Source organism: Mesitornis unicolor, unplaced genomic scaffold (assembly GCF_000695765.1).
Source record: "Mesitornis unicolor isolate BGI_N332 unplaced genomic scaffold, ASM69576v1 scaffold642, whole genome shotgun sequence".
In the NCBI taxonomy this organism is placed as follows: domain Eukaryota; kingdom Metazoa; phylum Chordata; class Aves; order Mesitornithiformes; family Mesitornithidae; genus Mesitornis; species Mesitornis unicolor.
This window is the reverse complement of record NW_010166919.1, coordinates 5128-20045: the sequence shown is the minus strand read 5'-3', so window position 1 is coordinate 20045 and position 14918 is coordinate 5128. Positions and strand designations below refer to the sequence as shown.

The 14918-nt window shown below is 37.5% G+C and overlaps 1 protein-coding gene across 1 annotated transcript in view; it reads right to left on the bottom strand.

Annotated features, from left to right (window-relative positions):
- SUCO (SUN domain containing ossification factor) overlaps positions 1–14612 on the bottom strand; it is a 25857-nt gene extending 11245 nt beyond the window's left edge. The window contains exons 1-11 of the mRNA XM_010195117.1: positions 14476–14612; positions 11089–11229; positions 10762–10912; positions 8781–8901; positions 8426–8550; positions 7880–7947; positions 7114–7221; positions 5911–6016; positions 3774–3829; positions 2662–2753; positions 1894–1959 (exon numbers count right to left, since the gene is read on the bottom strand). Coding sequence (XP_010193419.1) covers positions 1894–1959; positions 2662–2753; positions 3774–3829; positions 5911–6016; positions 7114–7221; positions 7880–7947; positions 8426–8550; positions 8781–8901; positions 10762–10912; positions 11089–11229; positions 14476–14612 — 1171 coding nt within the window. The remainder of the gene's footprint in view (positions 1–1893; positions 1960–2661; positions 2754–3773; positions 3830–5910; positions 6017–7113; positions 7222–7879; positions 7948–8425; positions 8551–8780; positions 8902–10761; positions 10913–11088; positions 11230–14475) is intronic.
- Between the last annotated feature and the right edge of the window lie 306 nt (positions 14613–14918).

Genomic DNA, 14918 nt, shown 5'->3' with positions numbered 1-14918 from the left:
GGGAAAGAGCACCTTTTTATGAACATTCAAAAGGTGGCCCAATTGTACCCCCTTTCTCCACCACCCACCAACATACTTCTGTATTATATGTCACCTGGGTAGCTTTATGAAGTTAGAGAGGCATTTTAGTAGTAATGACAAATTTCTTAGACTGCAGGAAGCTCTGCTCAGAACCTTAGTTTGCTTTTCCTCCAAAATGGATCAGAAAATACATTCTTGAATTACTTATTTATCTGGGGCTGTGTTCTTTGAGAAGTCATAATAAACTTGATGTTAAAACTTGAAAAAGAGGGAGAATTAAGAGTCTGGTATAGAAGTACGCCAGTCTAGAACAGCAGGAAGAAAACCAGTGAGCTACCCTGACAGGTAAGAACACTGAAGACTGCAAAATACTTCTAGTTAGATGTGAGAAGCCCACTGTCTCCTGCTCAGAGATCCCTCTTCCTCATGGTGTATCAGTCTAAGACAATGCAAAACAGAAGTCCGTCTCATTTGTCCAAGCATGCACATATAAAAACTCACCACAAAAGACACCCAAACTCAGTATTCCTTCAAAAAAGGAACACCGACTACCCTGCCAGAGATGAAAGGCCTTAATAACAAGATCCACCAGCCAGAACTAAGTAATGATCACTGCAGTGTTTCAGTGCTCAGCTGTCTTTTTAAAGCACTGTCAGTAATAGGTGTTTCAAATCTTTTCATCATAGCTTTAGCACTCTGAAAAGCAATAGAGAAGTCACTGCATTTTTCAGCGAACAGAAAACTGGCAAGGCTGCACTTCCAGACAGAACATGTGAATACACCTCATCAAGAAAGCCTGAGGATAAACTTCAAAAGTCACCAATAAGAGGTAAGTACTGTCAGGGAAGAATGTACTGGTTTGCTCTCACCTGTGAGAGGTTAATATTTAGAAACAAACTGCATTTTTCCATTGTCTATAGCCCCTTTGAAAACTGCACAAAGCTGTGCAACAGTCCTAGCTATGAACTTTTTTGTTTAAGTGACAACTACATTGTAGGAAATAGTAGTCAAGGACTCTGCAGCTCTGATCCACTATAGGATGAAAGTAAAACCTGAGCCCAAACAGCATTTATTTTGAGTGCAAATCTACACTACAGTAACAAATCTTCATTAACTGGGACAGAAGGAATAGCGCTACAGTGCAAGAGCTCTTCAGAAGTTGTGTGGCAGCTGATACTATCCTAAATAATTTAGTAGTTAAGAATACCATTAAAACTGAATATTCAGGTATTCGTAGCCAAATAAACTCCACACTCGGAGGTCTTCCAGTAGAAATAAGACAGGTTCCTCCCACCAAGAACTGTTAGTTCTCCCAAAAAAATACACAGCTCTAATGAAGAACACCAAATAAACTCCACACTCGGAGGTCTTCCAGTGGAAATAAGACAGGTTCCTTCCATCAAGAACTGTTAGTTCTCCCCAAAAAATACACAGCTCTAATGAAGAACATAGAAGCTACAATATTTACATTACTTACAGCCCTGTGTAACATTCATATTATTTTATGTGCTCAGGATTCTTAAGCATAGAAAAGTGAGGTTTCCAAAAAAACAAAGATATGGAAAGTTTTATTTTTTAGAACACCAAGACTGATACCCCAAATTTGAATTGTTACTATTTATTCCTATGCAATTAAATAGGAATCACAATAAATTATTCCAGCACAAAAATAAAGTTGTAGATGTAGCACAAAATGCCATTGCAATTTTTGAATTGTTACTATTTATTCCTATGCAATTAAATAGGAATCACAATAAATTATTCCAGCACAAAAATAAGAAAGTTGTAGATGTAGCACAAAATGCCGTTGCAATTTCAAGCAGCTCATTTTGTTTCAGCACAGCAATAATTTCTCCAATAAATCATACTCACTTGTAGCAGAACCAAGGAGATTTTTTGAAGATTTTTCTTCCCCTGTATTGTAATCCAAGAGATAATCTATGTATAAAGGACAACACTCATGACTATCAAAATTAAATGTTTCATTGCCAAAGAGAATAACACGTCATTCAACTATGTCAGTTTGACAGTATGAAAACAAAACAGGAAGACTTAAATGTCAGAGATTACATACTGAAATATCAAGCTCCAAGCAATGAGAAATCGAAATACAAGAAACCCAATTAGATTTAGGGTTCAAGATTCAGTTTCCTCAGGATTCATGACATAAATACAGCAAACAGCTCATTGAGCTTTATATAGGGTTTTTCCCCCTCTTTGCGAGACCTGGAGGTATGTTTTCATATTTTTCATTTAAATACAAAGTCTGCAAGACAAAATAAGCACCTTCCCAATTGCTTGCAGCATTGATCATACAAGTAATCTCAGGAAATAGGCTATGGACTCTAAGAACAAAGCTGTTTTGGGTGAGTTGCTTTGATTACTTTAGTTATCCTTTACTACCGTCAACATACGAAGATATTATTGCTAGTATTTTTAAAGTAACCCCCCAAGTAGCCACAATACATTGTTTGAAGCTTAAAAGGATTGTTGGATAAGCCCAGAAATGTTGAAATACTGTCAAAAAGACTAAGAGTAAATTTAGTAGTCAAATCATTTAGAATATGCTGGAAATGACAAATCACCAGACTAACCCAAGACACATCTGAATGGCTAAAAATGCAGAAATTATTTGCTCACCATAATCTTCATCAAAGAGTTCTTGTCGTTCAGATTGATACTGAGAATCAGCTATTTCTTCATACTCTTCAACCATGCTAGTACCAAATACCCTATGAACAAAGTTAAAATAAAAACCTAGTATTAGTCTATTAATCATTAATTACTTGACACAACTAATAATTAGGTGATATTAACATTATAGAATACGTAGCAAATAAATTAGATAAGCAACAGTTGCCTTCAGTTAACCAAGATCAAGCAGCACATATGCTTATTTTCTCAAACTGTACCCACAGAGTCCACTGAATGCTTTCAAGTGCTGCACCAAAACAAGATTCTGTTTTTAATTCTAGTAATTGCAAAGAGGTTTTTTCCTCCTTTTGCTCCTTTTTAACTTGAACTCATACCTAGACTTTCTTGTTTTAAGCTCTCCATGAGCTCTTATGCCTCTTCTTCAGCTTTACCATTGACTAACTTTAGGGAGTATCCAGTCATGACTCTCACTTTGCATGCTATGTTCTCTTTGACCCGCTCTGCCAAAATTAAATCAAATCAGCCCAACTTAAAGCAGTCTTGTCAGCTGAAAATATGGTTTGGCTTACAATATTAGAGTTCCCAGGCTCAAATCCTAACATAGCTTTGACAGAAGAATTGAAACTGATTTCTAGGAGCAGTACAAACAGACAGCTGATTATTATCTGAACTAAACACACACACAGTTGTTTCAATTTAGATATTCCAAGCATCACTAACTTTATGTACCTGGGATGCCATGTAACAGCAGCTTCTCAAAAGCACTCACTACACCTGCTCTTTTTAGCTCATCACTTGTTCCTTGTTTTGCTTGGTCAGCCATTAAACACTCATGATGCTCTGTAAGGCTGCTCATGCTCCCATTTCCTAACACCCCCCTCTGCAAATATGAACTATTCCTTACATGCTGGAGAATTAAACCTAAGATCCAAACCTTCTTTAAACAGATGTGAAGCATGCTACACAGCAGATAATTTACACCACTATTTCCAAATAACTTAGATAAACTGAAAACTAGAATTTGTTGCCCAACTATTATTAAAATACACTGAAATACACTGCAAGGAAAGACAAAACAAAACACTTAAAGATATTACCTTATAAGACTCAACGGACAAAAATGTTCTGATCCAAAGTGTGATATCAACTCCACCTAAAGAATAAGAGGTACTTAAAATAAAGCTCCAAAGAGCCAGAGTCAAGAGTTCATGTTACATATACACCCAATCTTGAAATTGCAAGGTTTTTTTACTGAAGGGATTTGTAGATTGCCCATAATAGAAAATACTCTGAAAGATTTGTTCTTGCCATGCATTAAAGTACTGAGTCGCAGCAGAGAACACCCCAAGCCCCATGCATTCATCATTCCAAAAGAAGAGGTTGCTAACCTTTATGTACTTGATGAACATCTGAAGCAAGAGAAAGGAAAAGAGAAAAAAAAAGATGTCAGTACAAAGGCTGAACACATGCCACAGGCAACTACAGGGTATTGCTGGTTTTAATTCAGTACTGTAAATGCCTAAGAAAACAAATTACAGAGGATGAAGTCGCAGTACTACTTCATCTGCCTTAGGTAGCAAGATTTCATTTAGCCCTTCTACCTTGTGGACAGAAGGTAACATGCAACAAGTGTTTTATTAACAAACTTGAGTTACTCAATTTTTCTAGGCAGCATGACTGCAGACAGAATAATGAAGTGTGTTAAATTTACTAAGGATTTTCTCTCTTAAAGAGCAGAGATTACAGAAAGTGACTCAAAAGGAAAAAAACCACACTTCACAGCATGCATTCTATGTGCTGTTGCTGCTTTAAGTTCAATATAGCATGCTTCAATTTATAGAAACAACTGGAAGAAAATGTATAGGGCATCTGATGATACATTTGGAACCTTCAGTCAGTGTATTTCTAGTGAGAACTTGACTACACACTGATATTTAATGTAAATTAATTTGCAATTACAGAATGCATTTATGGCATCTGATGATACATTTGGAACCTTCAGCCAGTGCATTTCTAGTGAGAACTTGACTACACACTGATATTTAATGTAAATTAATTTGCAATTACGGAATGCATTTATGAAGTCACTATGTGGACAATGAAGGACTAATCTGCAAGTGAGATCAAGATAACCATTCCCATAAAAGTACTCATACTTTCCGTGATTTTTGATACAAGTTCATCATTAAGCCACTTCAAAAACCAAACTTTTTGAAAAAATTCTGGACTCCTTCTATAGATGAGGTATACTTAGAACTTGCTTACTTTTTGTGCTACGAAGCAAAAACATTACAAGAGTCCTTTGAAAGTGTTGCTGTGCTACATTATTCTACAAGGCAGAACACTGTATCCACCAAGGGACTAAATGCTGAAGCATCTAGTGTAACTCTGGGATTTTAGTGACAAGCAAGATTCCAGCTACCTTAAGGCATTAATTCAGCCAGAAAGCAGAATTAAAAATAACTGAAATTTTTATCCTATGACTCATGCAGAATTTCTGGGTAGAGAAGTTAGATAATGATCATTCATAGCATAGCTACTTCTTCATGAAAGCACAAACTGTAATTCAGTGGCAAAAACAAATTTATTTTTTTTTTGCAAGCACTGTAACTGGAAGATAACACATCACTGCAGAGAACCTAAAAAGTCCATTGTATTTGAATTTCAATCTCTACTACATCTCAGTATTTTCACAAAAGCTTTTATCTCAGTCCAAGTACCATATTATTTATGGAGGTTTATTCTCTGTCTTTTGAGTAAAGACAACTTACTGCAAGTTACTTTGAAGACGGAGAGGTTATGGCAAGTGCTCCAGTAGCAGTAAGTCTAAATAATTAGGATAAGTTGCAGTTATGATTGAATAACTGCAAAACTGCACTTCATGAGAGCCAGAATTCAAATGCTGACTCTCTCAGATTCACTTAGTACTGTACAGCAGAATACAGCACAATAGTTTTAAGAACTATGCATATTCTAAGGTGTGCTTCAGGGAGTGTATGTGTGTATACACACACACACACACACAGTTACCATTACAAGGAAGGTAATGTACTTATGACTGTGTGACAAATGTTTAGTACATGGCTAGTCACACTAAGGCCACTAATGAAGCTAGTGTAATTAATAGTAAAGCATGCTTTGATAACATATCTCTGGATGCTCTATTATACAGTGTAAGCCCAGCAAACCCTTTCTTCCTTGATAAGTTTAGATTCTTTTGCAGTCTTAAGTTACCTTAACATATTTTGCATACATCTGTTCATCCAGAGGAAAGCTTTGGACATTTCTCTCATCTCTCGCATGGAAAGTACCTAATTTAATCCATTTGTTTGTTGGATACCTAGAAAAGAAATAGGAAAGTCAGCTACTAAAATGCAAGAACCCACTGTTTACAGGCACTTGCTGAAGTTTCCCAAAACACCTTTTCACAGAAGAATCTTTTTTTGCAGTTACAAGATAGGAGCAATGTGTTTTTTTATGGAAAAACAGTCACAAGATAAGGCTAGTCCCAACAAAACAAACTCAGCAGCACCTCTTTACAAACTTAAAACAGTGCTCAAGCCCTTGAAGGATGAAACCCTATGCTTGATCCAGTTACTGAAATTCAACTAGCCTTCAATACAGTTTCTGGAACTGAAAAAGTTGAGATGAACAATGAAGAACATAGCACACAAGTGGCAGGTTGTAAATAGTATTGTAAGCAAGCAGAAAAAAAACCATTGAGCAAAGCAGAGTTAGAAACAGGCAACAGATCAAGTGTGGAAAACCAGAATCCACATGCTTTGAGCACTGAAGAAATTGAGGTTTTCTGATACACTGTACAAATGCCTCCTCTTTCACATACGAGAATGACCTGCTCACTCCCAAAAACACTGGGGGTAAAACATTACCCAAAACACAAGAAAGCCACCCTTTCATCAGCCATTTGGCTAGCCAGTAGTATTTATACCCCTTCCACTTCCTCAGTGTATTCTTTTTTGTAAGTAGTTTGAGGTTTTATTGGACAGAACTCAGTACTGAAGACAGTTTAAGCTACGTGAAAATGGTCTAAATGACAAGGCAGGAGACAGCACACAGCCCCACTGGCAACCTGTTAAGGAATGTTTATTTTATCATCTGTCATCCACCACCACCCAGCTACTGCATCATTTCTACTGCTTCACTTATACTTCTCAATGAATGTCTCATTTTCATTTTCAAGGTGACAAAAAAAAAGCATGGAAAGAACACAAACCATGTCTTCTAGGGCCTCACAATTGCCTTTCCATGGAAAAAAAACCCACTTGTAATTGATAATATACACAAAGAAAATCCATGCAATTTCACAACGAATTACACTTCGCACAACAACAGGCACAAAAAAATGATGTTTTACTAAGTCAACCATTTAATAATTATTTTATTTTTCATTCAGAAGGGCAGGTTTTGATAACATACCTGTCACTAATAGACACCAGGAAGTCTTTAGGAGTGGAGGAGAATAATTCATGATTTGCAATGTCAAGCTGCTTTACTTGGACTGGTTCACAGAGCTCAATAACAAACCTTGAAGACAAAAAGGAAATTATTTTCAAAGAGCACTTTTCCTTCTACAATTACCATCCTCTTTCATTTACCTTGTTACTACATCCTTCACTGGGAATAAATGAACACTACAAAAATGCTGTACAATGAGGAAGCATCACTTGTTGCTCCCTTAAAAATCACTAATGGCATTTACCTGCCTATCTAGCTTAGTAACTCTAGATAGCACCTGCAGCTACAAAAACTTCATCCATCTTTTACGCAAAGGCAAGAAGTCACAGAACTAAAAAATAAGGATACCAAACAACTTAAACCACACCTGAAATACTAGTTAATACATAGTAAATGCCAATTGTGTCCTACAATTATTGGACAGCTAGGGAAGGAAACCAAAAAATCTTTACTTGAACACTCAGGTGCTCTCTCTTCTGCAAGACTATTATTATGCAAAACTTACAAAGACTAAAGTGAATAAAGTTATCCCTTTAAACTTACTTCTCAATGCCAGACACTGAATTCTATGTGGGACACAATGAAGCATCTACCGCTAAATCCATCAAAGTTCCTTACACACAATTCAGGCAGACACACACCAAGGTCTCATCAGCCCCACAGGATACCTAGTCCCATTGCAGTGGAGAACTATAACCACTCCTACATGCAAACTTCAGTAACCTACCAGATTTTAGTACTGCAAGGATTTAGCATATAGAGGTCCATGTTTTCCATCAAAATAGCTGAAGTGCTCTGTATAAAGAGAATTAGTACTGTAAATCATACAATAAATATCAACGCAGCACCAAGGGGTTTTCCCCTCTCTCCAAAAATAAGTTTGATGTTCGTTACATAGACTAACAGCAAGTTGCATAACATTCTAAGCAAGATAAGCCACGGGAGACAGTATGCCAGACTACTTTTCGGCATTTACAGATTATTTACTATAGCAAGCAATTTAACACAACTCTGTTCAATTCCTGTCCTGAGCAGACTCTGCTTCCCCTCCCCAAATTCACTTAAAGACTTAAATTATACCAATCCCTCTTAAAACAATGGGCTGATGACAGTTTATGTTCAACTTCAGTAGATCAAAAATCACAATAAACCCAAACAAAAATAAAACATTGATTTCCGAAGTAATATTAAGTTACAAATAAGTGGACTTTGTACTACTTCTTGCATAAGACTAAACTGAAATAATGCACACTAATAATTAGCAAATGCTTACCTTTGCCTCTGGATTCGCTGCCAGAATTTTGGCACCGCACTCCACAGATGCATAGTTATTTCTGTTTTTCTGGACCTTTTTTGTGGAATGCTGCCCACCAGCAGCAGAAGGATGCATTGACTGACCTAAGAACAAGACAATATTGCTACTACAACAAACCACACAAACAAACGGTATTTTCACTTTCAGGGAACTTGCTTACTGTTTGTGCATAGTAAATGCTATCAATTATGTACTTCTAGTAGAAAAACGAAGTACCAGGCTGCATTTCAAATTCAGACAGTTTCACTATTCAAATTTGAGACAAGATGAAAGCGGTCTGTATTTAGACCAGACCAATGAATCCTGAACTTACTCTTTTCTTTCTCCACTTCCATGACTTTCTTCTTCCATTCATCAAATGTTGGAATGTCTCCAGGGTCCTTTGGAGTTATCACCGATGTAGGGTCAATTTCTCCCGTTTTCTTATAGTCTTTCTGCAAAAAAGAGCCACCAATTGTGAAAAAAAATATGAACCTAAATGCGCTCATCAAGTCAACAGCTGATACATCATTTGAATCAGTGTTAAAACTTAGTGCCAAGGTAAGCTCACAAGTCAGAAAAAAACGTGATGATTTCCTCACAGAATTACAGATTCTTTCACTGAGATGCTGCTAACTTCTGCGGCTAAACTAGTACCTTAACTAAAAAACAAGCATTCTCTCCCATAAAACACCTGCTTTTTCTTCAAGATTTTTGCTTTTCCTCCTAAGGAGAGAAGGTTTTCCTGTAGCAGAAATCTTCAAATACGAACGTTGGTCACATCAGAATCCCAGAGGTTGCCTGGAGATTCTGAACACCTCAAAAAAGCAGCAGAAGAAGGTATTTTAAAATGTTTTGTGTAATGACTGTAGAAATGATGTTTTGGGCTTGCCAGACAAAGAAGTAATCCTTTTAAGTTAATCACACACTACCACATCAAGTCTTTTCCTTTGTACAAACACACTTCCAGCACATCATCAGATTCGCAAAAACCTTTTGCTAGACACTTCAAGTCTAGAGGTTATTTTGTAGACAACATTTTACAGGTGGTTTCCAGAAGGACTGCTTTGTAGGTTGACGTTTTCTCTGCGCTACAAGCAATAATTATTTCACATACGGTTCTCTAGCTGAAAGCCCTCAAACAGAGCCAAACCACATATTTGGACAAAAGTGACAACAGAATTCTTCACATGACTACACTGCAACAGAACTTTAGATGTGGTGTACCCAAAAATACATCCCCACATATGTTTAGAAATGAGAGGACCAAGAAAAAAAACAAACTTGTATCTTCCTCTCCCAAAAAAGTTCAGGATGTAAGATTCTCCTTGGACTATGATGAAAGTGCCAAGTCAAAAAACTGACTAAGCAATGCCAAACCATTCTCACTCTTAACCACCACACCAGATCAATGCCATACTTACTGAAACTGCAGTCTGTAGAGCATTAGGTTAAAAAAGGAAAATCGTGGCTCGCTTTTTTTAAATAATGGTTTACACCAATTTGTTTGTAGTAAGTTCTTTAGAAGACTCTTCCTGACTGCATGCAATTATTTTAAGGCATGCTTTATTCTGTTCAAGAATCTTGGGAAAAATTTTAGTTTTAAAAGAGAGTTATTCAAGTTATTAATGGCAGTTTAAGTATGATCGTAAAACAGTAAAAAATGGTATTACCATGGCCTTTGGCACTCTTTACCTCTTTAAAAACACATGAGCTTTAAAACTACCTCACAGTAAGAACATAAAAGCAGTTGTACAGTTAAATATAAAAGACCTGTCTAGCTAAGTATCCCACTTTAACAGTGGAAAAATAAAGATACCTAGGAAAAAATAAAACCACACCAGACTTTATTTCCTCCAACTGTCATCTTTGCCTCTAGCCATCTGCTTGCTACTCAGGAACTCTGACTCAGTCAAGATTCAATCCTCAGACTTCTCTTCTACGAGCTTACCTGGACCATGCAATCCTCTGCATCCTGCAGGAAGTCCCAGCTTAACCTTGACATGACAAACACTGCTTCTACATTCTGCTGCAAATAGTTGTATTTTATTTCCCTTTGCCTTGTATCTGAAGAGACTTAGCTCAGAAAAACTGTTCTGTGCCAATGGATCAACCTTGCAGCCCTTTCTCCCACTTTATTACGCCCTTGTTGAGATGGCAACATCGGAACCACACACTGCCCAAAATGTGAGCACTGTGCATTTATACAGTGGCAATCAGAAAAGCAATGGCTATCACTCATCTTTAACAATGGTGATAACCTAACAGAGGGCATTAGGCTCCCTCATGTACGAGTGGATGGCAGTACTGCTTACCTCCCTTTTTAAGTTCTCTGATGCATTCAGAGCAGATTTTTGCTCATCTGATGCCTTTTCAGCTGCTGAAACTTTCGACTCAAACTCGGATTTTGTCGTCTTTCCCTTGCCATGTGAAGATGATATGTTCTCTATATGTTGACCTGCAAGGCTGTAAGTGTTACGATAATTAGGACCTATAAAACAATCACATTTTCAGCCATATGCAATATTAAACAAAAAAATATGTAGATAAGCAAGCACATGCAAATGTTTGTTGCAGGGGCAAGACAGAAAAGTACAATTACCTTTAAATTATTCAGACTCACAACCTACTTCAGTACTCACCTTTCTGGCGGATTGACAAAAGAGGAAGGCTCACTCCGAGGGTCAGCCTCAAGTGTCCCACCAATATCACAGTCAGGTTCTGACTGCTCAGCTTCACTAGAGCTGACTACAGGGATATCAGCACGGGAATTTTCTATTGCACTGAAGGGAAAGAAATAAAATGCTTTTTACCCTTCTGATAACACAAGTAACCCTGCTAATCAATCACATAAAAGATACTTGAAAGTTATAAAAAAGCAACAGTCTCACCAAAACAATTAAGAAAAGAGGAATGAAGGATGCTAGACTCGTAGAACTGCATTCTCAGCTGTAGCCATGCAAGAATGGCATTTCCTTTTCCAGACTGCTTGTCTCAGCAGAGGAACACACAGCCAGCTTCTCATCTCCCACAGCTCTCATCTAACATCTCATCAAACACAACAATGGCCAATTTTTCCCATCAGCACTACAAATTAAGAACAGCTTCAGAGTTACCTGACTGCCAGCAATTTTCCCTTTCAAGGGAAGCAGACATGAGACTGTCCATCACTAGAAGCTCCTAATATTCTCAAGTCAATGGGCAGCAGTTAGAACAAAACTTGACTGACTAGAGGAGAAAAGAGGTGGCACAACAATATAGAGTACAGCCAGCCAGACTTCCTTTACATTTTTTTTCAGTAGTGTAATAATTAGGTAACCCAGTAGACCATTATCTAAACTGCATCAACCATATGAACTAGGTAATCTGCCCAGTGCTTTACTTCCTTCCTCTCTCCCAGAGAGGCTGAACACACTGCATCAGAAGAAAATCCTAAGGCAAAAACTGAAACAAAAGCTTTCCCATATGTTCTTTAGGAACCACGGAATGGGTGATGAAAAGATGGACAAATAATAGCCTTCATTTGTTAACTTGTGACTATACTTTCTTCTCCAGTACAGGGATGACTTTCACATTAATCTAGAAGATTATAAACCAGATTTCATTAAAAGCTTTATTTTGCCTCCTAAATTTCAACATCAGCTTTCTTCAATGTCAGCAGCAAACTAGGTTAATCCAATATCATGATACAGAGCTGCCAAAACACAAATAGCATGTCAGCAACTTAAAAGGGGATTTTTTTGGTTCTCTGACTGCTACAATTCTCAACAAAAGCAGCTGCAACAAACCTAGGGAGCCAATTTTAGTACCTTTCACCTGACAAAGTTCCCACAGTATAAGACAGAAAGCTTACAGGTATTCAAGACTTTTTGCTATATAGCTAAACCTAACAAACACTAGAAACACGAGAATTCATTAGCTACACACAGGGAATGGCTTCTCCCAATGCCCCAAAGCACTCACATCTGAGATGCACGCAGTTCAGCTCTGCATCTAACACTTTAATGACTGCAGTAAGGTTTACCACTACACTTAAAATCTCCACATATTCTTCATCTGGGAGGACAGGTGACATTATAACTATCAACTGAATAAAATATGAACTTAAAAATGCCCTGATACCAGGGTATACCTGACTGACCTCACGTAATTTTGGCAGAAGGTGAGTAGCACAAGGCTAAAAGCTGTAACACTCCTTTTTTGGGTACTTTCATTTGTTAGGAGCTTTGTCTTAATTTTTAAAGTGCATCACCAAGCTCACTCTGCATGGCAGCTCTCTACTTGCAGCCAGAAGAGGAGCTCAGGTTATTTTTCAAAAAGCTTTCCCCAGATTAGGTCTGCTACAATTAGTGCTGCCCTAAAAAGATTCATTACAATGTAAAAATGGTTCAGAATCAAATTAGTCCCAGATTATTTTGACTAAGAAGTCCTGCTAAAATATCAGGCTGGTAACGCCTAAGGAAGCTGGACTTTATTACACTGATGAGTACAAGCACCAAACCCAGGAAAAATGCTGTCTGAAGATAAACACAACTGAGTCTTTTTAAAGATCCTGTTTAACTGTGGAGCCAGACTACAGCTGTTTTGGATATTAGACTTAACACGTACAGAAGAAGAGCACCTATTGCTATTAAAAGCTAAACTGAAGTTTGAAATAATGTATAAATATGCATCTCTCTTATGCTACCCTTTCTTCCTGTAAATGGTATTAGTGTCAGAACAGTATTGCCAAGCATTAACTAGCATGTCAGGTGCTTCAAAACAAGTTTCCATTTTAATCTGTTTCATAGTTCAAGTCTTCAGTTCATCACTCTAGTATTCCGTAACTACAACAGCAAGACTGTTTTCAACAATTACAAGCTACCCAGCTGACTGTTCAAGAGACAATAACATCCTGAATCTCCTTCTAAGACCTGACAACAGCAGGACTTACACCACCTTACATCAACAAATCAGTACAGGGGTCAACAAAAGCTGTAACAACAAACACACAAATTACACTCCAGTATTGCTTTATAAAACCTGCAAATTTAGGAAGCTTGATTTTTGAAGACTTGCAATTACAGACACTTATGAAGTACCAAAAGGTGCTTAAGCATTAGCCCAAGCAGACCAGGCAAGATCAGTCCTCAGACAAGATTTTCCAGGCCTTCTCTAAGGCAAAGAAACTAAATTTGGTAAACCAGAAAAACTGAACTCTTAAAAAACCCAAAACACCAAAGACAAGTCTACTTTGTTTTTCATGTGTTAAATATTCATCTATCACAATATTATAATATCAACGAACAAAGAGAAGAATATATTCCCTTTAGCACACATTAAAAAGCCCACGAGAACTCTGTGGAAGTACCTAGAGGTATACACACACATGAACTTCCATACTACGGTTCACATTTGATAGCACAGCATTCCACAAAACAAGAGAAACAAAATCAAGCACATCAACTCTTGAAGACTGCCTGCAGCAGAGGCAGCTCTGCAATACATTGCTCAGCACCAGAACAACAAACTCTTCTGGCTGCATTTATACTAAAATTTGCTGTTTCATTAAAAGTCTCTTAATTCCAGAACTTAAGACTGCTCCATGGTAAGTCCTAGAATAAAATCCTACAAAGCTCTTCCTTAACTGAAAGCAGAGGCCATCACTGAAGCAGCTTTGATACTTATTAACACAGATGTGAGAGCACATTTGTGAAGGGCAGAAATCCTAATGGTAAGGACCTGAGGGCTTTTCTAGTGCAGATTATCTACCACATAAAAGACATGATTTTGTTTCTGTCAAAGCAGCAGTTTATAATAGCAATAACATTACACTTCATGTAAGTAAACAGCTAAATCCACACACTGAGTAAGTGATGGCATATTCTATCAGCATTGACACTAGACACCATAAACCAAAGCACAGCAAAAGAATCGTGTGTAGCAGTCTAGTCTTATCTCTACTAAACCTGAAGAGGTAACTTTTCTAACAACATCTAAGTAAGTGATACTCTCTCAAAGACCAAAACAACAAAATTAAAAAAGCTTACTCGGGCTGCGAGACTGGAGGCATCTCTGAGGTAGGTGAACTGGAAATGTTTTCAGTGCTTGCAACTACGCTAGATGAAGCTTCATTTACATCTACTGAAGGTGGAGTCTCAACTTCGGGCTGGCTTGCTTCACTCATTTCTGTAGTCTGCGAAAACATTACATGCATTTTTCAAAACTTACAGGAAAAGCATTCATACAGTAACATCTAGTGTAGAGTTTTAGCAGTTCAGTAGTTCAGATTTCTGTCATCAGTGAACCTGAAAACCAGATAGCAAGACACTTAAACTTTCTTTCTTCCCAAACCTAGGTGGTATTTAGCACTACTTTGGGAGAGTTGCAAGACTCTTCCGCAGTCTGCAATAACAGTGTAAAAATATTAACTGGAGAAGGCACGTGCAACAGCTCCCTCAACCATGGATTTCTAAAAAGAGACAGTCACAAA